Here is a 22,755-nt window from a genome sequence, read left to right as displayed (position 1 = left end):
AGTGCCCCCCCCCCCCCCACATTGAGTTGTAACTCTTAGTGGTGCCATTTGTCTGCCCCACTGTCTTCAGGCCTTATTCATTTGGATGACTGCGTTGCTTTAGCAGATAAGGCAATATACATGGTTTGTTTGTGATGGTAGATCAATGGTGCATTTTCTAGGAACATGTAGGAAGGATTGTTTGGCATGTAATGAGAGTGTTTTTCCATGAACATGTTGGAAATACCATTTTGCATGTTTGCTAAAGCAGTTATTTTTCAGTCTGGATGTATTAGACATTTTGCTATCAATCATTGTGGGCCAGATGGATAGAATCTAGAAAATGTGTTATGCTGGCAGTGGTGTTTTGTGTTTGGCTAGAATATAACGAAGGACTTCTAATATCAGTGCAATTCGTAGAAATCCTATAAAAAAGAGCTAATTATATAATGTAAGGCCATTGCTTTAATATCACCTTACCTGGACTGATCAACATCCAGATTGCAATATTTGCTTTCCGTCTTCAGTTTCTTTTGATTTGGAGGAATCTTGTCCTTTGCTATTCTCTCCAAACCTTCTTTTCTTGTAAATGGAAGGTCCTGTTACTGATTCCGGAAGTCGGAAAGAAACAACAACTACATGCAGCTCCATTGGTTGGTCCGTGTGAGGATTTTGATTGTTAGAATACGAATAGGTTTACATAATCCTATTAGAATAGGAATAGGTTTATACAATCCTATTTAGAATAGGAATACAAATAGAAATAGGAATAGTAAATAGTATCCTACTTGATAAAGAATTGTATTCTAGTGTCTATAAATAGGGTCTTAATGTAATAATGTAGACACAACAACAATTCAATAATATTCTTCTCCAATATTTCACACAACAATGATCAGAACCAAATAACGAGTTCCATGACCATGTGTAGCAACCATTTACTTCTAAAACTTATAACATATTATAATGTTCTATTTTTTTTCATCTTACACAGACTTCATCCCTAATTTGTGTAGCATCGTGCCATCATTCCGGTGACTACTTTCTTATATCTAATTTGTGTAGCACCGTGCCATCATTCCGGTGACTACTTTCTTATATCTAATTTGTGTAGCACCGTGCCATCATTCCGGTGACTACTTTCTTATATCTAATTTGTGTAGCACCGTGCCATCATTCCGGTGACTACTTTTTCATATTAAATTTGTGTAGCACCATGCCATCATTCCGATGACTACTTTTTCATAATTAATTTGTGTAGCACCGTGTGATCTTTTCGGTGACTACTTTTTCATATTTGGTTTGCGTAGCACCGCGCCATCTTTTTGGTGACTACTTTTCATATTTAATTTGTGTAGCACCTTGCCATCCTTCCAGTGACTATCTTTTTTTGCATATCTTATTTGCGTAGCACCGTGCATCTCTCCGGACTACTTTTCATATTTAATTTGTGTAGTACCGTGGATTTTTCCAAACTACTTTCTCATATCTGAGTTGCATAGCACATGTGTCTTTTCAGTGACTCCTCAGATTTGATTTGCATAGTTCCATTCGTCTTTTCGGTGACTCCTCAAATCTGATTTGCGTAGGGTTGTGCCATCACCAACCCTATATGTATAATTTTTCTTTTTCAGTAGCGTCATGCCATCATTCCGATCCTACCATATTATTTCTCCTTTTCAATGGGGTCGTTCCATCAATTCGAACTATCCTATACAATTTCAATTTTCTAGTTGGGTCGTGACGTCATTCCGACCCTACCCATATAATATAATATTATTTGTTAGATTGTGACTACTTTTAGCCATCGAATCTAATACTTTGGTTATGAACATGTTCCAACCAATTTTTCGGTGACTTTCTTCTCTAATATCGACTCGTCTATTGATTCCAACATGATCCATATACTTTATACTAGATTTTGAGCACTTATAACGACCGCTGCATTGTGAAGAAGTCTATATGGGAGTTTAGTAGCTTTGTATGTTGATTACGTAAGTCACTCTATGGTCTGAACAGTCTTTGCAAGTTTGGTTTGGGAAGTTCAACACTGTAATTTTATCACTCTGTGTTTTATCGGCATTATGCATCAAATTCAGTATTTCATGAGAAGATTAAGCACATTGAGATTGACTGACATAATGCATCAAAGCAAATCCAGTATTTAATGAGAAGACAAGTACATCAGGCCCCTCATTGGTCGTCGTATTAATTACATATGTAACAAGCTAGGTACATGAATTTGTATGCACTAGCTTGAGGGGGAGTGTTAGAATAGGAATAGGTTTACACAATCCTATTAGAATAGGAATAGGTTTGCACAATCTTATTAGAATAGGAATAGGTTTGCACAATCCTATTAGAATAGGAATAGGTTTATACAATCCTATTTAGAATAGAAATACAAATAGAAATAGGAATAGTAAATAGTATCCTACTTGATAAAGGATTGTGTTCTAGTGTCTATAAATAGGGTCTTAATGTAATAATGTAGACACAACAACAATTCAATAATATTATTTTCCTATATTTCTCACAGATATTATTGACTTTTGATGTTTGTCTTTCCACTTACTTTGTCAGTTTCTTTAGCTTTATCTCTGGATTATTTTGGTGAAATCTGAGTTCATTTATAATGGATAGTCTGAGCAATTCTGTTTCTTTTGTCAACTTTTCATGTACAGATATGGTTTATGGGTGAATTTTGTCACATGCCAGCGGAATTCGATAGCGTAAGTTATTGCAAACTTTTTTTATGCTTCTCTGGTTAATCAGTTGTTGATACAATCAGTACTTTTTCCCAATTTCAGAACTATTGTGTTATTTAGGCCAAATCTCTTTATCTTCCACAGATATTTTTGGTTGCACCTAGTTCAAATTCCACCTTGCATGTCTATTATTATTCATTTAAATTGGTTCACATTTTTATTGTCATGAAAGGCTTTATATATTTTTGCATCACAATTTTTTCTAATTTGCCTATACTATGTGTGAAGAAAAGAGAGAAGAATATGCTGAGAGTGAATTCTTTGATTACTCTCTCAAGTTAGTGCAGGGATTAAATGGTGTTTACAAGAAATTTTAGGCTGATAATCTTGCTAGATTACATAACTATACGATAAGGGATTCTTTTCATGTTAACAAATTCTTAATGATCTTCTCCAAGTTGGAGTGTACATATTGTGCTCCTAACTCATAGCAAAGATACAATTGATCCTCAATTTTCAAATGATTTTATAAGAAAATCTCTAAATGCTCCATTTGAATTTACATAGTGGTAAAGTGGTATTTTGTCCGATGAAGTACCAATCTATTTCAATGTGCCTTATTTTTCTAGTGAAACAAGAAGCCTATTTTACGAGTAAAAAAGAATGTGCATATAACATTTGCTTAATTCAAGATTACTAATACTTGTTTAAATCCTAACATTCGCAATACTAACACTTGCATTTTCTTTGGGAAGTCCTGTCTGGTGATTAAGATTATTTTGGTTTAATGTCACTTATCTTTCCAGGTGACGGCTGCAGTATTGGAGAATTGTGAAGGCCCTAAAGAGAAGCTGGATCTTAATAATGATAATCAAGATAAACAGACTAATGGAGTCCAACCAGTTTCTTCCGGTGGAAACCAGATGCCGTCATCCGCTAATGAATTGACAAGGGCTACTTCTTGGAGGAATATAGTGACAGACAGAGGCCTTAACGTGACTGCGTAATTCCTCTTTCCATGGTGTATATATTTGTTAATTATTTTTATTTTTGTAGATCATCTCACCTCCAATTACATTTCTCTTATAAACAGGGAAGATTCAAGAAACCCCATGTTTTGGTCAAAGGTGTGCTTACATAACATGGCGAAGTTAGCGAAGGAGGCAACAACTGTACGGCGTGTTCTGGAGTCCTTGTTCCGTTATTTCGATAATGCTGATCTTTGGTCTCCTGAACATGGAGTTGCCCTTGGTGTTTTGCTTGACATGCAATCTATTATGGAAAATTCTGGTATTTGATCTTTCTTTAATCTCAGTGATTACCCTTTTTTTCTGTTGATCTTGGGGTTAAGCAGCATATTTGTCACCTTAACGCCTTGGACTCACTCTGTGCCTTTCCGTGAATGCAGGGCAGAACATACATTTCTTGCTGTCTACTTTGATCAAGCACCTTGATCATAAAAATGTCCTTAAAAATCCAAATATGCAGATAGAAATTGTTGAAGTAGCCAGCTCCCTTGCTAAGGCAACAAAGTCTCAGTCATCTGTGACGATAGTTGGTGCGTTTAGTGATATGATGAGACACCTCCGCAAGAGCATACTCTGTTCCCTTGATGATTCGGAACTTGGGGAAGAAGTAATTCAATGGAACAGAAAGTTATACACAGCTGTCGATGAATGCCTTGTACAACTGTCCCTGAAGGTAAATTTCATGCTTTATCCTTAAGTCTAGTTTTTTTTTTAATTTCCACTTTTCAAGGTCACCAAAAGTATGCACTATGCCATATTTACCTTTTTTCTAAATGAGGTTGTTAAGAAGTCCCACATTGGTAGAGGGATGGGAATTTGGTCTCCTTATATGGACTTGGACAAATCTCCCCTCATGAGCTAGCTTTTGAGGTTGAGTTAGGCCCAGGTGTCATATCTTCACATGGTATCAGAGCCAGGCCCATCCCAATTTATTGTTCACCGATGTTGGGCCCCCATTTAGAAGTGTTCACGCTCCAGTTGAGGTCTGAGCGTGCGGGGGAGTGAGCATACTCTGTTCCCTTGATGATTCGGAACTTGGGGAAGAAGTAATTCAATGGAACAGAAAGTTATACACAGCTGTCGATGAATGCCTTGTACAACTGTCCCTGAAGGTAAATTTCATGCTTTATCCTTAAGTCTAGTTTTTTTTTTAATTTCCACTTTTCAAGGTCACCAAAAGTATGCACTATGCCATATTTACCTTTTTTCTAAATGAGGTTGTTAAGAAGTCCCACATTGGTAGAGGGATGGGAATTTGGTCTCCTTATATGGACTTGGACAAACCTCCTCTCATGAGCTAGCTTTTGAGGTTGAGTTAGGCCCAGGTGCCATATCTTCACAGAGGTTATCAGTTTTGAGAAATTTTGTTTCGTGAGATCCTCAGAAGCATCATCCTAGATGAGACAACATCGCCTGACAAGAAGAGAGGAAAAACTTAATATACTGCCTACTTTTACGTGGCTGAGTGTAAATGATGTAAATTGTGATCCCTCTGATAAACAGGTAGGAGATGCTGGTCCTATTCTTGATGTGATGGCAGTGATGCTGGAAAGCATATCAAATGTAACAGTTATGGTGAGGAATACAATGGCTGCAGTTTATCGAACTGCTCAGATTATTGCATCCTTACCAAATCATTCATATAAAAACAAGGCAAGGAGGACTCTATTCTTGTCATCTTTATATTCTCTTGGTGACGCTTTCAACTGGTTGATTGTCAACATCCTTTTTCTCATTTTTTCGTCTATACCTTTCAGGCCTTCCCTGAGGCATTATTCCATCAAATTCTTTTAGCTATGGTCTCGCCAGACCATGAAACAAGGCTTGTGGCACATCGTGTCTTTTCTGTTGTACTTGTCCCATCTTCAGTTTGCCCCCGTCCTAAATCTGTCCATCCACGGTCAACAAAGGCTACTGGTATTCAGAGGACCCTATCTAGAACCGTTTCAGTGTTTTCTTCTTCAGCTGCACTTTTTGATAAATTGAAGAAAGAACAAACTCCAGCTCAAGACAATATGGCTGGAAAGGAAAAAACATTCAATGCTAAATCATTGGTGAAAAACCAATCCATGCTGAAAAGATTAACATCAAGCTATAGTCGAGCTTATACTGTGAAAAGGAATTCATTACCTGGAACTGATGAAGGAAAAGAGAATGGTAACACAGAAGAGGAGCAGGTATGTGTTTGTGCTGAAGATATATAATATTGGTTGTCTTTCTAAAAACAATAACAAAAAAATAGTGCATTTCAATTCAACATTTTACCTTTGGTTGGAAAAACAGATTTGCTTTCTTGGCTGCCCCTTACAACATTTCATTTCATTTCAGGATGGAATTTTTCTCAAGCTGAAAATTCGACAGATTAGCCTCTTGCTGTCTTCACTGTGGGTGCAGGCAATCTCCGCTACAAATACTCCAGAGAATTATGAAGCAATTGCTCATACTTACAGCTTGGTGGTGTTATTTTCACAAACAAAGGTGGTGATGCTTTTCTTGCTAGTGGATATTAATCTGCATCGCTCATATATTTTCCAACCTCATTTTTATTTTGCTTCTTTGTCTTTTTTATTTCTTTCTTTAAACTTGGTAGAACTTGAGTGTAGAGGTGCTTATGTATCTATATGCTTCGTATTACTGAGTGCAAGTTCTTTCACCCCCTTATGCTAATTTCTAGAGGTGCTTAGTTTGTACTTTTTACTCTAGGTACTATTGACTCTATGATCTTGAGTGTTGCCTAGATATACAACTTTTTAGGAGTAAGAAATTAGTCCACATTGTGTAGTGGCAAATCTTTAACATATATTACAGATAAATAGGGCCAGTATTTTGAGTAGGTATCTGACTGAAGATTTGGTGGAAACTTCTGTTGCCAAACTATTTTTTGGTGGTTGATGTGTGTGTGTGTGGGTGGGGGTGGGGTGGGGGAATTGAGGATGTCGTGTCTAAAAGCTTCTAACTTCTGGGGAATAAATGAATTTCAAACTTTAAGAGCAAAGTTTGGAGCTCTGTTTGCTTCTTATGTGGTGGCCATCGTGCAGAGCCAATTTTTCTTACTGTTGAAGATATGCTTCTTTTTTGTGATAATGTTGTTATATGACGTTTGTGTGACGAGATAGATTGCAAAAACAAAACTGGTATGATGAAATTAGTACGAATGGATTTCTAGAAAATAAACACAAATTCCAGGATTTCAAAATCGAAGACCAGGGGTGGAAAGCAAAGATACTGGAAGTGTAATATTAAAAATATTGAGGTGGATAAATAAAGCCTATAATTATCTTTCTTCTTTTGAAAAGCTGTGGACTAACACGAATGTGATTGTGGAATTTTCAGTAGCAGCTGAATCTAGTCTTCAAATGTTCAGATTGAAACAAATTCATTTAGAATATTTGCATTAGTCCAAAACCTTTTGTTACAAAAATCTTGTGGGGTGTGCATGTAGGGTGTTACAACCCAACAACATAAAAATATTTGGGTACTATTAGATAAGGGTTAGATAAGGGTATATGTTATTGGACATTTCTCTTGTTTTCAGTCAATTTCATGTTCTAAGTTTTACTTGTTCCCCCAGATGCTGACTATGTATCAGAAAGAAAAACTCTTGAATTTGCTTCGTAACATTTGTAATAGTTGACTAGGCTACTGTTGATGATTTGCTTGTATCTCATCTTCCAGAAATCCAGCCATGAGGCTCTTATTCGAAGTTTCCAGCTAGCATTTTCTTTGAGGAACATTTCTATAGCAGGGAAAGGTATAACACAGTGGTCTGAATCTGAATAAAAGAGCATGGTATTTAGTTGTTTTACAAATGCCTGCATTTGATCTGATATACAGCTAATTGGTGCTGTATTATTTGATCAAACTAGTGATAAGTTATTCCCTAGTAACACACTGACATTGCCTCTTGTCATCTTTTTATTGTGTTTGCAGGATCTCTACCGTCATCACGTCGCAGGTCACTCTTTATGTTGGCAACATCCATGATTATTTTCCTATCTAAAGCGTACAGCTTTATCCCTGTCGTTGCTTGTGCTAAAGCTGCATTAACAGAAAAAACAGTAAGGACTTGCATCAGTCATGTTTTGTCCAATGTGCTCATTTGTAGGTATTGTAAACAGTGCTTTTCCTGCGATGTTGTCTAGTCTAATTCAATGTTTAATGCCTTCAACAGGTTGATCCTTTTCTTCAGCTGGTAGATGACTGTAAACTGGAAGCTGTAACTGGTAAAACAGAGCATGCAGTTAAAGTTTATGGATCAAAAGAGGATGATGATGATGCCTTGAAATCACTTTCAGCAATACAACTATCTAGTAACCAAACTACAGAATACTTTGCTTCAATAATAGTCGAGAGCTTGAGGAATTCTTATAAAGTAAACATTGTATATGTTCTCATTTTGTGATTCAATGATAACTTACGCAATGTTGAATGCATTTTGATATTTGACCTATGTGCAGAACAAGACAGCTGCTATAAAGGATCAGTTGCTTAAAGATTTTCTTCCTGATGATGTTTGTCCTTTGGGAGCTCAGCTAGTCTCAGAAACATCAGGGAAGATCTACCGATTCGGTTCAATTGATGATAATAGTTCGGACGAGGTAGTTGGAGCTGCTTCTAAGTCTTTGTATCTTTTTCTCTATACCACCTTGATCTTATATCCTGGTTTTCTATTAGCAGGTTGGGGACTTGACTCTGCCCATCTTAGAGGATGGTTTAACAACTGAGAATCAGAATTTATCCAACTCACATCTTACTCTGCAAATTCCAGACCTTATAACTGTCACTCAGTTCCTAGATTCGGTACGTTTCTGCTTGCATACTACCTTCTATTTTTTGTCATGCACATAGTAACTGCAGAATTGGATAAGGAAGAGTTTGGCTGTCATAATTCTTACTAGGAACTTCTGGAAGATGTCCTGAAACTTTTTGTTCTTTTATATTAAGAAAAAATAGACTCCTTTTTTCTCCTTATTCATTCTCAAGAAGGTTGTACAGGGGAAGTGAAGGTTCACCAGAATAAACTATTAAGTCACTAAAAAAAAGGGGTTTGTGTTAAATTAGGTCTTAGGCCTAACTCACACCCTAAAAGTTAGCTCAAAGGGAGGAGGATTGCCCAAGCCTTATAAGGAGTCCACCCATCTCATTAACCACCGATGTGGGACTTTTTAGTCATTCTTTAACACCCCACCTCACGCCCAGTGCTTAGCATTTGGTGCGTGGGAAATTTTGATTTTGGGGGCCCCAACATCGGGTGAGACGAGCCCTACTCTGATACCATGTTAAATTAGGTTTTAGGCCTAACTCACACCCCAAAAGCTAGCTCAAAGGGAGGAGGATTGCCCAAGCCTTATAAGGAGTCCACCCATCTCATTAACCACCGATGTGGGACTTTTTAGTCATTCTTTAACACCCCACCTCACGCCCAGTGCTTAGCATTTGGTGCGTGGGAAATTTTGATTTTGGGGGCCCCAACATCGGGTGAGACGAGCCCTACTCTGATACCATGTTAAATTAGGTTTTAGGCCTAACTCACACCCCAAAAGCTAGCTCAAAGGGAGGAGGATTGCCCAAGCCTTATAAGGAGTCCACCCATCTCATTAACCACCGATGTGGGACTTTTGTCATTCTTTAACACCCCACCTCACGCCCAGTGCTTAGCATTTGGTGCGTGGGAAATTTTGATTTTGGGGGCCCCAACATCGGGTGAGACGAGCCCTACTCTGATACCATGTTAAATTAGGTTTTAGGCCTAACTCACACCCCAAAAGCTAGCTCAAAGGGAGGAGGATTGCCCAAGCCTTATAAGGAGTCCACCCATCTCATTAACCACCGATGTGGGACTTTTTAGTCATTCTTTAACACCCCACCTCACGCCCAGTGCTTAGCATTTGGTGCGTGGGAAATTTTGATTTTGGGGGCCCCAACATCGGGTGAGACGAGCCCTACTCTGATACCATGTTAAATTAGGTTTTAGGCCTAACTCACACCCCAAAAGCTAGCTCAAAGGGAGGAGGATTGCCCAAGCCTTATAAGGAGTCCACCCATCTCATTAACCACCGATGTGGGACTTTTGTCATTCTTTAACAGTTTGGGCTATGTTCTGGTCAGTTCTGTGGATAAATAGGGGCCTGAAATTTTAGCTTCATGACCTCTTGAATGGGGAATTACAGATTTTCAATGGTCATTCCTATGCAAAAATTCCAATCTGGTGGTGATATTACTAGAATGGCAAAGCTTTTTTTTGCCATTTCTTTCCCAGATATAGTTTTGAATTTCATCAATGATTTCAAGTGAGAATTTCATCAATGATTTCAAGTGAAAACTGAGAATTTTTTTAGGTTTTTTTTTGTGCCCCTATAAATAATTGAGAGGGTTCATAAGAAATAGGGGTGGTTGCTCAACAGAGCGGGAGCCCTATGGGCATGGTTGTAAGTTATTTTTCCATTGCGTAATAGTAGTAATTCTGACCTTTGAGATAATATCATGTAGGCAAGTCTCTTTCCCTAGACATGGTTAACTTTCTATAATCATTTACTGAAACTTATGCAGGTATCTGATACAACACTTCAAGGAGGAAGACTCTCTGTCTCAACTTCTGATATGACTTTCAAGGACATGGCAGGCCATTGTGAGGCCCTTCAAGCAGGGAAGCAGCAAAAGATGTCACATCTAATGATTGCCCAAGCGTCTCAAGAAAATTCTTTTGACTTTTTCTTGTCAAATATGAAGCCTGCAAACAACTGTGATAATGTGATATCTCCGGTAAGTATAAAAGAATTGTGTTCGTCTTATAGTTTTGACATCCATCATTTCCATAACAAGACTGAAAGATTTAGTTTTTAAACCCGGTATATTATGTAGCATTACAAGGGAGGGAATAGCATTTACCCATTTTTCCTTTCAAGAAAAATCCATTTCGTACTATTTAAAAAGGAACCTTTAGGTTGGTAGACTTCAAAGTGGCATTGTGGAGGGCTACTAAGAAGCAGCTTCTCATCGTAATGCTAGTTTATGGCCGCTTTTCTATGGTACCAGTTGTTGCTTCATTGAATTTGCTTCGACTTTAATACATTCACACTTTCCTTGTTAGTGTACATGTTCATTAATATCCATAGTTTTCAGCTGTGAAACTCCATGTATATTGCAGGTTGAACCTACACATGTGAAGCGTCCCTCTGAGTCGAATCCCTTTATCACTACTATCCCTCCAATGCCATGTGCAGCTGAATCCAACTTCTTTGCACTACCTGCTTCAAGTCCATATGACAACTTTTTGAAGGCAGCTGGAAGTTAAACAAGTTTTTAAGAGATTGAGAGGGGTAGCAAAAGCAAGCTTGAAGAATCTCTCTTTTTATCTAAATTTTGCATCATTGTGCTGCCAATAATTTTCTGATTGTAAACAATTTTGAGATCTTCTTATTGACGTACTTGAACGTATTCTGATATCTTTCTTCTTGTTGTATCCTTCTTCCTATCCATTTGATCAGAAGGAAGGTGGTTAAGTCGATCGAACTTTCATGAAATGAGGAATTTTGTGTAGAGCTTTTTCAAAAGAATACAACATTATAGAAATAGAGGATTATGAAACTTCTATTTTTTTTTATTTTTTTTAAAGCTTAGGTTGGCAAATATCAATTCTATGTAAAATGTACATATGTTCTATTATAACTATCATATAATTCATATATGAAAGCACTAATTTTTCTTCCCTGTTTTTAGTTCTTTGGGTAAAGCTTTCTCTATATATTGAGTATTTGAGACTCTTCTCTTTAATTTCAATATTTAATTTTGTCGGGAGATAGAGAGATTGTTTTTTTTGGATATATAAATACATATATTTCTTACAGGATTAATGTATATTTTGTTGGTTTATCACAATTGCGGCGGCAAGACACCGTAGCAAGCGGCCGCAACCACCGATTTCTCAGAGTACACCACGTGTACGTCCACCGCTATATATATGCTTCTCTTTCACTTTGTATAAATTTGTGTAGTAGTAAGCAAGCAAACAAATAAGATTTTATTCATTAAATGGAAGGTTCTGATTTTGTTAGAGTTAAGGTAAGAGATTAATGTTTTCATTCAAATTTTGGATTTTTTTGAGATGTTATTAAATGTTTATTACGCATATAAGTTAATTATTTAATTATGAGAATTAGTCTCAATAAGTCGTAAAACTTCAAACATATTTCAATTTGAGGATAAACATATTGAAGATGACGTGTATAATTAGTCATTGAAAGTTTCTAATGTGAACACTTTGTTATTTCTCAATTGGAACAGAACATAGTTTAAGTGTCTGAATGAAATTTGATGGCAATGTGTGTGTTGTGCGCAAAACTAAGATTTGAACTTTATGGATTCAAAATTCTAGGATAGCGACATTAGGTGTTAGCTATTGTGTTCTGAATTCTTCTCTTCCTTGCAGAGGGGAAAATCAGGTGATTCAGGGATCATTAAGATAAAGGTATACCACCTCCCTTTATTTTTATCATCTAGTGTGGTGCGGGAGAGCGAGATATCCACGCTTCATTCAGATTTTTTTTTTATTTTCAATTATAATATTGTAATTTTCATCAACAATGATAGAACAGATTAGCATTGTTTTGATTTTATTTGCAGAGGACATCAACGCCGGATGATGTAGCCTCCGTTCTTTTGAAGGTTAGGATTGCTATTCTTTTCTGGATTTGTCTTTAGTTTCAGTTGTTTGTTTGCAAGGGATTATATTTTCTTTTCATGTAGTGTCAATCAGGGTGATTTACGGGTAAAAAATGTTCGTCTTTACTTGTTATAATAGGTGAAATGTAAATGCATAGTTTCATGGTGAGTAAAATTCAGTGACCATACGTGAAATTTAACCAATGTTAGGCTATTGCGCACGACTTCAAATATCACTTGCTTTTTGGTTTTTAGGCAGTCAACTTTGCTTGTATTTCCTGATGAAGAAATGTACTTTTTGGTAAGCAATTGTAATGTTAGTAACTCAATTTCTAATTTTGTGATCCTTTACAGGAGAGAGAGGGGCATGGTGCGGATAGAGAAGTTGACAGTACCAGAAAACGTGACGAGGATGATGTAGAGAACAAAGACGAAGATGAGGATGATGGAGAAGATGTTGATGACGGGGATGTAGAAGTCAGTGATGCAGAGAAGAAGCAGCAGAGACGTGTCAGCCACGGATTTCATTTAGTTGAAGGGAAGATGAAACATGGAATGGAAGATTATCTGGTGGCGGAAAAAAGGAAAATGGATGGACATGATCTTGGGCTCTATGCAATATTTGACGGTCATTCAGGACGTAAGGTTGCAGAATATTTGCAAAGCCATCTTTTCGATAATATACTGAGTGAGGTATGTTGAATTGTGTGATCACCTTGTCTAAAAGTTTTGGAAAGTATACACTTGAATTAGTTAACTCAACAAGTTAGTAGAGTTGTAATCGTCTTTATCCTGAACAGCCTGATTTTTGGAGGAAGCCTGTGACTGCATTTAAGAAGGCATATAAAAGTACGAATAACCACATTCTGGAGAATGTGGTTGGTGCACGAGGTGGCTCAACAGCGGTGACAGCTATATTGATTGATCAGAAATATCTGGTTGTGGCCAATGTAGGTGATTCACGTGCAGTACTCATTCCGAAGGGGAAGGTCAAACAAATAACAGTCGACCATGAACCGCAAAAGGAGGAAGAAAAAGAGGTAGTCAAGAGTAAAGGAGGTTTTGTTATTAAGATGCCAGGTATAACTACCACTCATCTCATACAGATTCCTTGATCGTTGCTTCAAATTTGCACTTAATTGCGGAACTGTCGTGGATGTCAAGGTTATACATACCATTTTGACTAATATAAACTGAGGAAATGGAGTTCCGTTCTAAGCTCCTTTCTGGAGTAGGTTAAAGAATAGATTAGAAGACAAAATGTCAGATATATTGTCAAAGAACAGAGAAATTCTGTACAGTAATTACATGTGGAATTAGTCGAAGTGCGCCTAAGCTTTAGCCCAGACCGCCAGACCCTGCAGTTATTTAAAAAAGAATGTTTATTCCATCTCATTCCGCGATGTGTGTTTTTCCTTGTACTTGGCATTTCAATCATTGCATCCGGATGCCTACCCGAGAACCTGCTTTTATTAATCCTCAGCTAGCTAGTGTAGAATAACGTTAATATTCGTTTTACTTAGCTGTTTCCTCAACGTTGTTTAAAATGCAGGGAATGTCCCGCGGGTGGATGGCCAACTAGCCATGACAAGGGCATTTGGAGACGCAAAAGTGAAGGACCATATCACTGTGGAACCTAGTGTGACAATTGAGAAGATAGACAATGACACTAATTGCATAATCTTGGCAAGTGATGGCTTGTGGAAGGTATAATTTACAGTGCAACAACTTGTAAGAATGATAGTAGTATTTTTACAACATGATGAATCTGGTAAAAACCATGATGGTACACATTTATAATGCGGGCCTGTGTATATGTTAATCCGTTTCAAGAAGAATGACGCATTTATAATGCAGGTGATGTCGAACGAGGAAGTGGCAGAATGCGTAAGAGGGATAGAAGATGGGAAGAAAGCAGCAGAAGAGTTGATCACTGAAGCACTTGTGAAGGGGAGCCGTGATGATATCTCTTGTGTTGTAGTCATGTTTCACTCATAGTTCATTTAGACATGTACTTTATGGTTGAAGAGAACTGTGTTGTCTAGGACTAGATTAGCATTTTGTAGAAGTTATGTCTAGCCGTCGTTGTCGTGATGTAGACCGTCTATGCTAATGCAAGTATTATCACGAGGGTTTAAGAAATCCTTCTCTTTTGTAATACAAGAATAAATGTATTTACTTATATGTCTTGCCTTCTTTTTAAACTGGATTAAGCCAAACTGCTGGTTTATTAAAATTTGGGTTAAGACACAACTACCTCCTTAGAGTATGATCGAAATTTGAGAGACACACTTTAACTAAACTAAAGTCCTATTATCCCTGAATTCATTTATTTTGTAATTTTCTACACCTTTATAGCTTACGTGGCCACCCAACATTTCCACGTGCTTCATTAAGTGGAGTTACGGAGTGTGTCACGTAAGTTAAAAGGTGTACAAAATTACAAAAGAAATGAGTTTAGAGAGTAATAAGATTTTAGTTTAGTTAAGGTGTGTCTCGAAAATTTCGGACACAAAATTACAAAAGAAATGAGGTTAGAGAGTAATAAGATTTTAGTTTAGTTAAGGTGTGTCTCGAAAATTTCGGACATAATCTAGAGATACTTGTGTCTTATCCCTTCAAATTTTAAAAAATCAAATAAATAAAGGTCGATTAAAATATTTTAAAATCAGGTAAAATTGAAAAAAAATAAACTATACTGAATTGAATAAAAATATGGAACTAAAAAACAAGAAGAGAGATTTAATTTTGCTTGGTCAAACTCCTTCACTGGCATATAGTGCTCATATATAAGCCGTTTCGCTATCGATCTCGAATCTTCTTCGATAATTTCAAAGTCATAAACCCACCTAAATTTTCTTGCGACTTTGACACTACATGCGCTGAGAAATACTCCCAATTGTGAAGAAGATTAGTACTTGGTAATACTTCTACTTATTGTTGCTCTTCTTGCGAAATCCCAGTTAATTAATATTTGTAAATTGTTGGATTTCTGAGCTAAACTACTTCAATTGTGATTTTTTCTTAGTGGGTTTTGATAAAGATTTGATTTTTTTGTTTCTTTCGAGTCCCAGTTTAGTTTTCATAATACAATCGTTATTTGAAGTGAAGGGAACTTGGGTTGCTGCTGCTATTCTGGGGTTTTAGAAAATTGAGCAAGATTTCGAATAATGGCTGGTGTAGAAGAGGAGCAGCAGCTGCAGAATTCATCAGTTGGTAATGCGTCAACCTATGGCTTTCTTTTGCTACTCAGCTAAATAATACTATCATTTATGGATTATTAGCTCTTAATTCAGATGATTGTGATCTAATTCTGATTCCTTGAATAGCTAATCTTATGGTATGGTTGGTCTTTGAAAATTTCCCCTGGTTATTATTCACCTTTGCCCCTTTAATTGGATGATGGTTGTTTAATATGATTTTGGAATATGAAGTAAATTTCAAAGTTTGATTCACTGAAATGGTAATGCTGGGTTGACTTCAGTTGTAGAGTTACGTGTTCTAGAATTTTCTAGTATTTTAGAGACATTCATGTTGTTCTTGAGAGAGCAATTTCCAGCTACTTCTTAGACTATGATCTTAAATCTCTTAAAACTTGGAGGAAATTTGGTTAGTGATGAAGTTACTAGTACTTTGCCATAATTGAGAACTTTTTTTTCCTTTTGAATGTTTCAATGCAAACGGAAGCAATTTTCTATGAAGATCAACTGATTTCACCATCAGTATTGTAATTTATGTTGTCACCATTAGTTCCTCCTGCCCTTTTTTTTTGTTATTTTGCAAGTGCACTTAACTAGTGACTAGCCCTATGTCATGCAGTTAAGGATTGGGATCATGGATTATGGAGGAATTTAATTTTAGGGTTGAAAGTGATGGTTGCTTATCAGCAGAATTTTTTTTTTTTGTTATTTTGTATTAATGTTTAACTGTAAAGAGTAGTTGTAGGGACAGTCTCAGTATGAGGTTAGTCTTCTAGGATCAACTTCCTTCAAAGTGACCATTAATTATTTATAATTTCAGGAATGATCCTATCAGTGATTATGTACTAGGCTTATCTAATGAATTGAGTCTTCCAAGAAAGGTTTCTAATGTATCTGCTAATTGAGGTTCTAGATTCGTATCTATGTAATTACGGTCTTTGTTGGCTGTTGGGCAATATCAGTCAGCGACAGACCCCAGTTACAGGATCTAATCCTCCACGAAAAGTAAGAAATTCCGCATATTTTGACCAATTCTATGTGAAGGCTATTCTTTCGGGTGAAATTAGACCTAAAGTCTTAAACTACTTCTTCATACTTGTTTCTGAAGAAGGTTTGTTTACTGAAATTAAATTATATGCAGACCAGGGTGGTACTGATGAAATCATCACTGAAGGCGCTTCAGTTGTTCATGGAGAACTTCCACAGGATGATGCTGGGCCGCCAAAAGTTGATTCAGAAGTGGAAGTCCTCCATGAAAAAGTAACCAAGCAAATTATTAAAGAAGGTCATGGTCAGAAGCCATCAAAATACGCAACATGCTTCGGTAAGTCAAAGCTAAGATTGTTGTTGTTTGGTTGTTTTTTCCCCTTCCTGCCCTATACCATCTTCTGGTTTCAGAAAAAACTGAATTCGTACTATATTTGATTGGTTGGAGTATCTATTTTAAGCTGCCCCTGTTTCGATAAATTGTTATTGTTTTTGTAATTTTAACAATCTCACTTATTATATCGAGAAGGATTCTATTTGTCACCTTGGTTCAGATATATCTATTTGATTTAATTGTTTGGAGAACATCTTCTCTGTTAAAGTACATGTATCTTGTTTTCCTAAATAGTGCTCTTCAAATGTCAGTTGTTGCATTCATCTTTTATACATGTTTAGGAAATATAATACCTGCTTCTTCTTCTTCTTCTTTTTAAAAATAAATCTTTGTGGGTTCTTTGAATCGATTAGCTCATGCATATCTTTTTCTTCTTTGGGTTAGTGCTTCTTTGGCCCAGCTAAACATTATACTTTTAATGGTGACCAACATTAACCATTATTTTTTTGATACAGGCGACATTTTATAAACAAAGAGATACACCAATAGCGTATTTCAGTAGTAATTACATCAAGAGTAAAGAATAATGACCAAAAGAAACTATTACCTACATTATCCATTATATGCCACACAGATACAGTGCAGTCTATCACTGCAATCACTAGTTAAATTTGCAGTTTATTTGTTGTATTTCTTGTATAATCATTCAAATTTCGGTGAGGTAGAGTCTGTCTTTCTTCCCTTTCAAGTGCACTAAATGACTAGAATTATCTTTATAGTGCATTACAGGGCATGGGCTGAAAGCACCCAGCACAAGTTTGAAGATACATGGCGTGAACAACAACCTCTTGAGCTGGTTATAGGAAAAGGTATATAACCAATTTACCATTTTGCAGGACATTCAGCATATCACTTTTGATCATTTTATCCTCAGTTTTTGTGATAGTAAATTAGCACTTGATGCTTATAGGGTATTAAATTTTGTGATAGCTTGCTTCTGTATGTGTGTTTTTCCATTAGTGGAAACAAATCAAGTGTCGTTAAATGCTTTTAACTTTAAAGAAATTACAATAGAGTTTTGAGGAAGTTTTTTTTAAGTTCCATTGGATTTCTGAATTTAATTAGAGGGTGTTTGGGTAAAGCTTATAAGCTGGTCAAACTGGCTTCTGGCTTATAAGCACCTTTTGCCTTCTCTATGCATTTGATAAACACCCAAAGTACTTTCAGCTTATTAGTTCTTCTAGTTTGACCCAATTTTTTTTATACCTGGTGCTTTATTGTCATCAATTGCAAATAGGGCATTTTCACTTCATCCTTGGTGACTGCAGACACATTTCCCTTTGTTGTTGCTGAGTGATCCTTGCCCCTTGTCTCATGATAGTCATATCAATACTAGGAAGTCTGTCAGCAACTGAAAATTTTAGCATCTCCTCCTCTATGTCAGTCTACTTCTGCAAGATATTACCATTGTCATCCTTAAGCATAACTATAGTATTGGAGCTAGCCCTTGCCTTCATACAGTTGAAAACATATTTATAGTTGCCATCTCCAGTTAATTTCCCATGTTCTTTGGGCTTCTGTCTCAAAATTCTTTCCTGAATAGTCAGCCATTTAGTCATTTCTATTTGAGCTTCTCTTTCCCTTTCTAGTAATTTAGTGGTAGCATTCATAGTAAATAGAGTTTGAATATCCTTTAAGTTTCCTTCTAGATTCCTCCACTCTTCTGTCCACACTTCCCAAACCATCATGTTTCAGTTGCTTTAGGATTTCCTTACATAGTTTCAATTCGTTCCAAACTTGGAACTACCCTGCGTGTTCTGGATCCAACAGTGAGTTACAATATGCATAAAATGGACATCATTAGCAAGTACATTCAAGAATCTGTTTGTCCATATAAAAATTCTTCCAGGTGATTTTATGTCAGCTACAGCAAGAGTCTATAAGCTGCTGAAAATCTCTGGTCTCAATATCTGCAACAGGTTGCCCTCCAATTCTATCCTCAGGCAGTAGGAAGTCTTGAAATCACTCATGGTTCTTGGACAAACCTGTCCATGGTGTTTGCCTCTCCACACTACATGTACTTCCATAAACCACTGTTATTGCACTTTGAAAGTTTGTGTGTGTGTCAGTAACATAGCGATGAATATACTGACTGCGGGTCTCCAGGATATGACAAAGACATCAGTTTAAACCAAAAAAAAGAAAAAAAAAAGACATCAGTTGGTTTCCACAATACCCAAATTCTACCATTTGCTGCATATGAATAGTTGTTAGCATAGTTCCATCCCTTAGCAACTTTATTCAAGCTAGAAATAAATTTATTCTCTGTGACTTTTGTCTCCAACAAGCCAGCTAAACAAATTTTGTGTCTCCTTAGATAATTCCCCATTTCCCCTTGTTTAAAGGGCCTACTCAGCCCCCTCACATTCCAGATAAGTCAATTCATGAATCAACAATTGGACTTCCTCCCTTAGGAGGCTTCCAATCGAAAGTGTGCCTCCCTTCTCCCTAGTCAGTGGTTTAAACCTGTACAAAGCTTGCATCACACTAGTATTCTGGGCTTATACAGGGCTTTGCCAGATCAACTCTGAGTAAGACATACTGCCCATTCTTCCACTTGATGGTGATGAACTGCTAGCCTGTGCCTGTTTAGGTGTTGTGCCATACACTTCAGAAAGCTTAAGAGAAGATCAAATGAGCTACTGCTCATAGGTGCTTTAGCCGTCTGTGTAGATATCATAGTGTGTCACTAGTTGTGTCCATCATAGGTGGAGGTAGCTTTATTGTTTCTGCTTGACCAGCTGGAGCAGGGTACTTGCTTTGCCAATGCTGTATCAGTTTCTTACCTCTCTGAGCACCTTTATCACGCACTGCTTACTTCTGAGTGACCTGATCAGTTTTAGGAGGGTGAGCACTGTCCCTCCCAGTGTCTCCTCTACAAACATGTCCAAAATACATTTCCTACAAAACAAAGGTTTCCAATCATATTCTGCCTTCTGGGAGAATAGTGTGCATTCATCAGCAAACATAGGCTCCACCAAACAACTAGCAATTCTGCTCAAAGTAATTGGTCCCCAACTATTCAGAAGTAGGTTAGGAAATCTAACCCATAGAGGAATTGTTCTGGGAAATTCCTGCTAAAAATCAAAATGAGGAGTCCACATCTTCAGAATCAGAGGCACACTATTCATTGTGTATGGGCCTGAGTATAGAACTTCATCTCTAACCTGACTAGAATTGAATTTCACTACAAGAAAGCCCCTCATCATGAAAATATAAGTCAGGGCAGGCCACATAATTCCAAATTCTAGTTATATAGTTTCTCATATAATTGTAATTTGGAGTATTCCCCATAGTATAGTGAATAAGTGCATTCCTCTATTTGTCTGTTCCTAAATCTCATCTTTCTCCAATGAACTGCTAACTTACCATTTACAATCACCGGAAGGAAAAAAGATAAGGGCATACCATTAGTTGCAATTCGATTTTCAGCATCTTTTTGTCATACACATCAACTTTTTATGATTAGTTTCAACATTTCTATCCAAACACATAACTGCTAATTTATAAAATCAGTTTTAGCGCTTCATATTTATTAGCTATTTAAATTAGGTAATACAAAATAAGATGTATTGTTTTGTTGTATTCTTGCAGAGAAAAAAGAAATGACTGGCCTAGCTATTGGCGTTAACAGCATGAAATCTGGTGAGCGTGCTTTATTTCATGTTGGCTGGGAACTAGCCTATGGAAAAGAAGGAAGCTTCTCTTTCCCTAATGTCCCACCTACAGCTGATGTATTGTATGAGGTTGAGTTGATTGGCTTCGATGAGACAGGAGAAGTGAGTTATTTGTTTCTTAACTAATTTCTGGTTTGGACTTACTAAAGGTGCTGGTACTCATAATTTTCTAAGCAATATATTTAGGGAAAAACACGAGGAGACATGACAGTAGAGGAGAGAATTGGGACAGCAGATAGAAGAAAGATGGATGGAAATGCTTTATTTAAGGAAGAGAAACTGGAGGAGGCTATGCAACAGTATGAAATGGTCTCACCACTGCTTATAGTTGATTAGGTCATATTTTCTACTACCCATATAAGTTTCATGTATCCTCATAGTATATGTATTCTATTTGTGTTCCTTAGGCCATTGCATATATGGGAGATGACTTCATGTTTCAGCTGTTTGGTAAGTTCCGGGACATGGCTTTAGCTGTAAAGAATCCCTGCCATCTGAACATGGCAGCCTGCCTGCTGAAGCTCCAGCGATATGATGAAGCCATTGCACAATGTAGCATTGTAAGCATACACTTCTTCAAAGTTTAGATACCTATTGCTGCCTCCCATTTTTGTAGATAATTTTTGTCATTTTTTTCATTTTGATAAACTTACTATCTTTTTGTTACCTCATGGATTCTCGGGAAAAAGTAATCTGCATGGCCTTACTTTCCCTAGTAGAAGAGAGGTCTATAAGTTTATAATTCTTGCTAAAGACCTTACCCCGTTAGTTTGCTATGACCTAATTATTTGTTCTGGCATTATTTTTAATGTTGAGGATACAGTTGTCCAATTTTTTTCAGGACTAAGTGCATCCATGCCAGTTGTTGGGTGACTGAATTATGAAATTTATTTGCTTTATCTTCTTTCAGTGCTTTTAAACTCATTGTTCGGAGAAAAAAATTACTAGCGTTCAAGTTAGTAATGTTGAGCTTGATTCGCTGATGATCATTAGGTCCTAGCAGAAGAAGAAAACAATGTAAAAGCGTTGTTTAGGCGTGGAAAGGCTAGGTCTATACTTGGTCAGACTGATGCAGCTCGCGAGGACTTCCTTAAAGCACGTAAGCTTGCCCCACAAGATAAAGCCATTACAAGGGAATTGAATTTGATTGCAGAACACGAGAAGGCTGTCTATAAAAAACAAAAGGAACTTTACAAGGGACTATTTGGACCAAGACCAGAGCCTAAACCAAAGTCAAGAAACTGGCTGATTGTCATTTGGCAATGGTTATTGTCACTCTTTCATATGCTTTTCAGGCGTAAGACGCGCAAGGATGACTAACTGAATATGGAGAGATGTTATTGTTGATCCCAATCTGAGAAACTACTTCCCACCATTTTACTCTAGCAACAGAACTCTGGTGCTCTAGAAGCTTTTTCATTGACCTTTGTGTTAGAAAAAAAAAAAACTGACCAAAGAAATAGGGAAGAAATTTAATGTTTTGATTATGTAATTTTATTAGTAAGTCAACACCTTGCTAATTATTTCCTCATTCTGATTTCAAATGTTTGCTCATGATACATGTATTCTGGATATTGCAATTTCTCTTGGTTTAGAAGTTAAAGTTTTCCCCTACTAGCTACAGCTGACACAATGAGGGCAAAGAGTGTATGCATAGTAAAGTTTGAAAGGGAGCCTCAGAGCAATGATAAAATTGTCTCCCTCTGAGCTATAGGTTAGGGTTCGAGATGTAGACGCATTACTAGTAAGCTATGTACACCACACCTCTTGGATGTGGTCCCTCCCTGGATTTGAAAGGTTGTTACAAGAGTGATTGATAAAATTAAAAGTCAAGATTTATTGAGTGAAATTAATATTTCACTTGAAACCCAAATGAAGACGAATATTTCACATGACGTTCAAATATATTGAAGTTTCTCAAACTTGTTTTGAAAAATAATTCTAAGTCTCTCAAACTTATTTTGAAAAATAATTTTAAGTTTCTCCAACTTGTTTTGAAAAATAATTATTCTTGAGTCGACTATTTATCGAAAATCGTAAATAAACAAAATTAGTTTGTTTATTGCCATTGAACAGAAAGAAATCAATTTTATTCAAAGTCTACCTTGAACGCTGTGCTGG

The 22,755-nt window shown here is 36.8% G+C and overlaps 3 protein-coding genes across 4 annotated transcripts in view; all 3 read left to right on the top strand.

The window, feature by feature from the left end:
- Positions 1 to 11,271, top strand: part of LOC102584593 (protein EFR3 homolog B-like) — a 20,327-nt gene extending 9,056 nt beyond the window's left edge. The window contains exons 6-19 of the mRNA XM_006345369.2: positions 2,664 to 2,711; positions 3,494 to 3,690; positions 3,781 to 3,977; positions 4,096 to 4,388; positions 5,219 to 5,368; positions 5,473 to 5,892; positions 6,044 to 6,193; positions 7,391 to 7,466; positions 7,646 to 7,773; positions 7,887 to 8,087; positions 8,173 to 8,313; positions 8,390 to 8,515; positions 10,265 to 10,477; positions 10,863 to 11,271. Coding sequence (XP_006345431.1) covers positions 2,664 to 2,711; positions 3,494 to 3,690; positions 3,781 to 3,977; positions 4,096 to 4,388; positions 5,219 to 5,368; positions 5,473 to 5,892; positions 6,044 to 6,193; positions 7,391 to 7,466; positions 7,646 to 7,773; positions 7,887 to 8,087; positions 8,173 to 8,313; positions 8,390 to 8,515; positions 10,265 to 10,477; positions 10,863 to 11,009 — 2,487 coding nt within the window. The 3' untranslated portion in view covers positions 11,010 to 11,271. The remainder of the gene's footprint in view (positions 1 to 2,663; positions 2,712 to 3,493; positions 3,691 to 3,780; positions 3,978 to 4,095; positions 4,389 to 5,218; positions 5,369 to 5,472; positions 5,893 to 6,043; positions 6,194 to 7,390; positions 7,467 to 7,645; positions 7,774 to 7,886; positions 8,088 to 8,172; positions 8,314 to 8,389; positions 8,516 to 10,264; positions 10,478 to 10,862) is intronic.
- Positions 11,272 to 11,746: 475 nt separating this feature from the next.
- Positions 11,747 to 14,374, top strand: LOC102581621 (probable protein phosphatase 2C 28). Its single transcript, XM_006345435.1, has 7 exons — positions 11,747 to 11,776; positions 12,144 to 12,182; positions 12,338 to 12,379; positions 12,731 to 13,069; positions 13,177 to 13,456; positions 13,929 to 14,083; positions 14,234 to 14,374. Exons 1-7 carry the CDS (start codon positions 11,747 to 11,749, stop codon positions 14,372 to 14,374), a joined length of 1,026 nt encoding a protein of 341 aa, XP_006345497.1.
- Positions 14,375 to 15,132: 758 nt separating this feature from the next.
- On the top strand, positions 15,133 to 22,199 carry LOC102584054 (peptidyl-prolyl cis-trans isomerase FKBP42). Of its 2 annotated transcripts, none has more exons than XM_006345368.2 (8): positions 15,133 to 15,297; positions 15,488 to 15,592; positions 16,718 to 16,900; positions 17,677 to 17,766; positions 20,552 to 20,736; positions 20,821 to 20,943; positions 21,042 to 21,194; positions 21,628 to 22,199. In XM_006345368.2, exons 2-8 carry the CDS (start codon positions 15,547 to 15,549, stop codon positions 21,952 to 21,954), a joined length of 1,107 nt encoding a protein of 368 aa, XP_006345430.1. In that variant the 5' UTR covers positions 15,133 to 15,297; positions 15,488 to 15,546; the 3' UTR covers positions 21,955 to 22,199. The 2 variants fall into 2 exon arrangements, with proteins under 2 accessions (XP_006345430.1, XP_006345429.1); XM_006345367.2 differs by having other exon boundaries at positions 15,483 to 15,592.
- The last annotated feature ends 556 nt before the right edge of the window (positions 22,200 to 22,755 follow it).

This window comes from Solanum tuberosum, unplaced genomic scaffold (genome assembly GCF_000226075.1).
Source record: "Solanum tuberosum cultivar DM 1-3 516 R44 unplaced genomic scaffold, SolTub_3.0 scf00068, whole genome shotgun sequence".
Lineage (NCBI taxonomy): Eukaryota > Viridiplantae > Streptophyta > Magnoliopsida > Solanales > Solanaceae > Solanum > Solanum tuberosum.
Note: the sequence above shows the minus strand (reverse complement) of the source record. Positions and strands in the feature narration are given on the sequence as shown.

Excerpts from the sequence above, each read along its gene's own strand:
- LOC102584054 (XM_006345368.2), top strand. The coding sequence starts at position 15,547 with ATGGCTGGTGTAGAAGAGGAGCAGCAGCTGCAGAATTCATCAGTTG. Across the intron at positions 17,767-20,551 it reads TGAGCTGGTTATAGGAAAAG|AGAAAAAAGAAATGACTGGC; the intron begins GTATATAACCAA and ends GTATTCTTGCAG. Across the intron at positions 21,195-21,627 it reads CCATTGCACAATGTAGCATT|GTCCTAGCAGAAGAAGAAAA; the intron begins GTAAGCATACAC and ends GATGATCATTAG.
- LOC102581621 (XM_006345435.1), top strand. The coding sequence starts at position 11,747 with ATGGAAGGTTCTGATTTTGTTAGAGTTAAG. Across the intron at positions 12,183-12,337 it reads CAGGGATCATTAAGATAAAG|AGGACATCAACGCCGGATGA; the intron begins GTATACCACCTC and ends TTTTATTTGCAG. Across the intron at positions 12,380-12,730 it reads TAGCCTCCGTTCTTTTGAAG|GAGAGAGAGGGGCATGGTGC; the intron begins GTTAGGATTGCT and ends GATCCTTTACAG.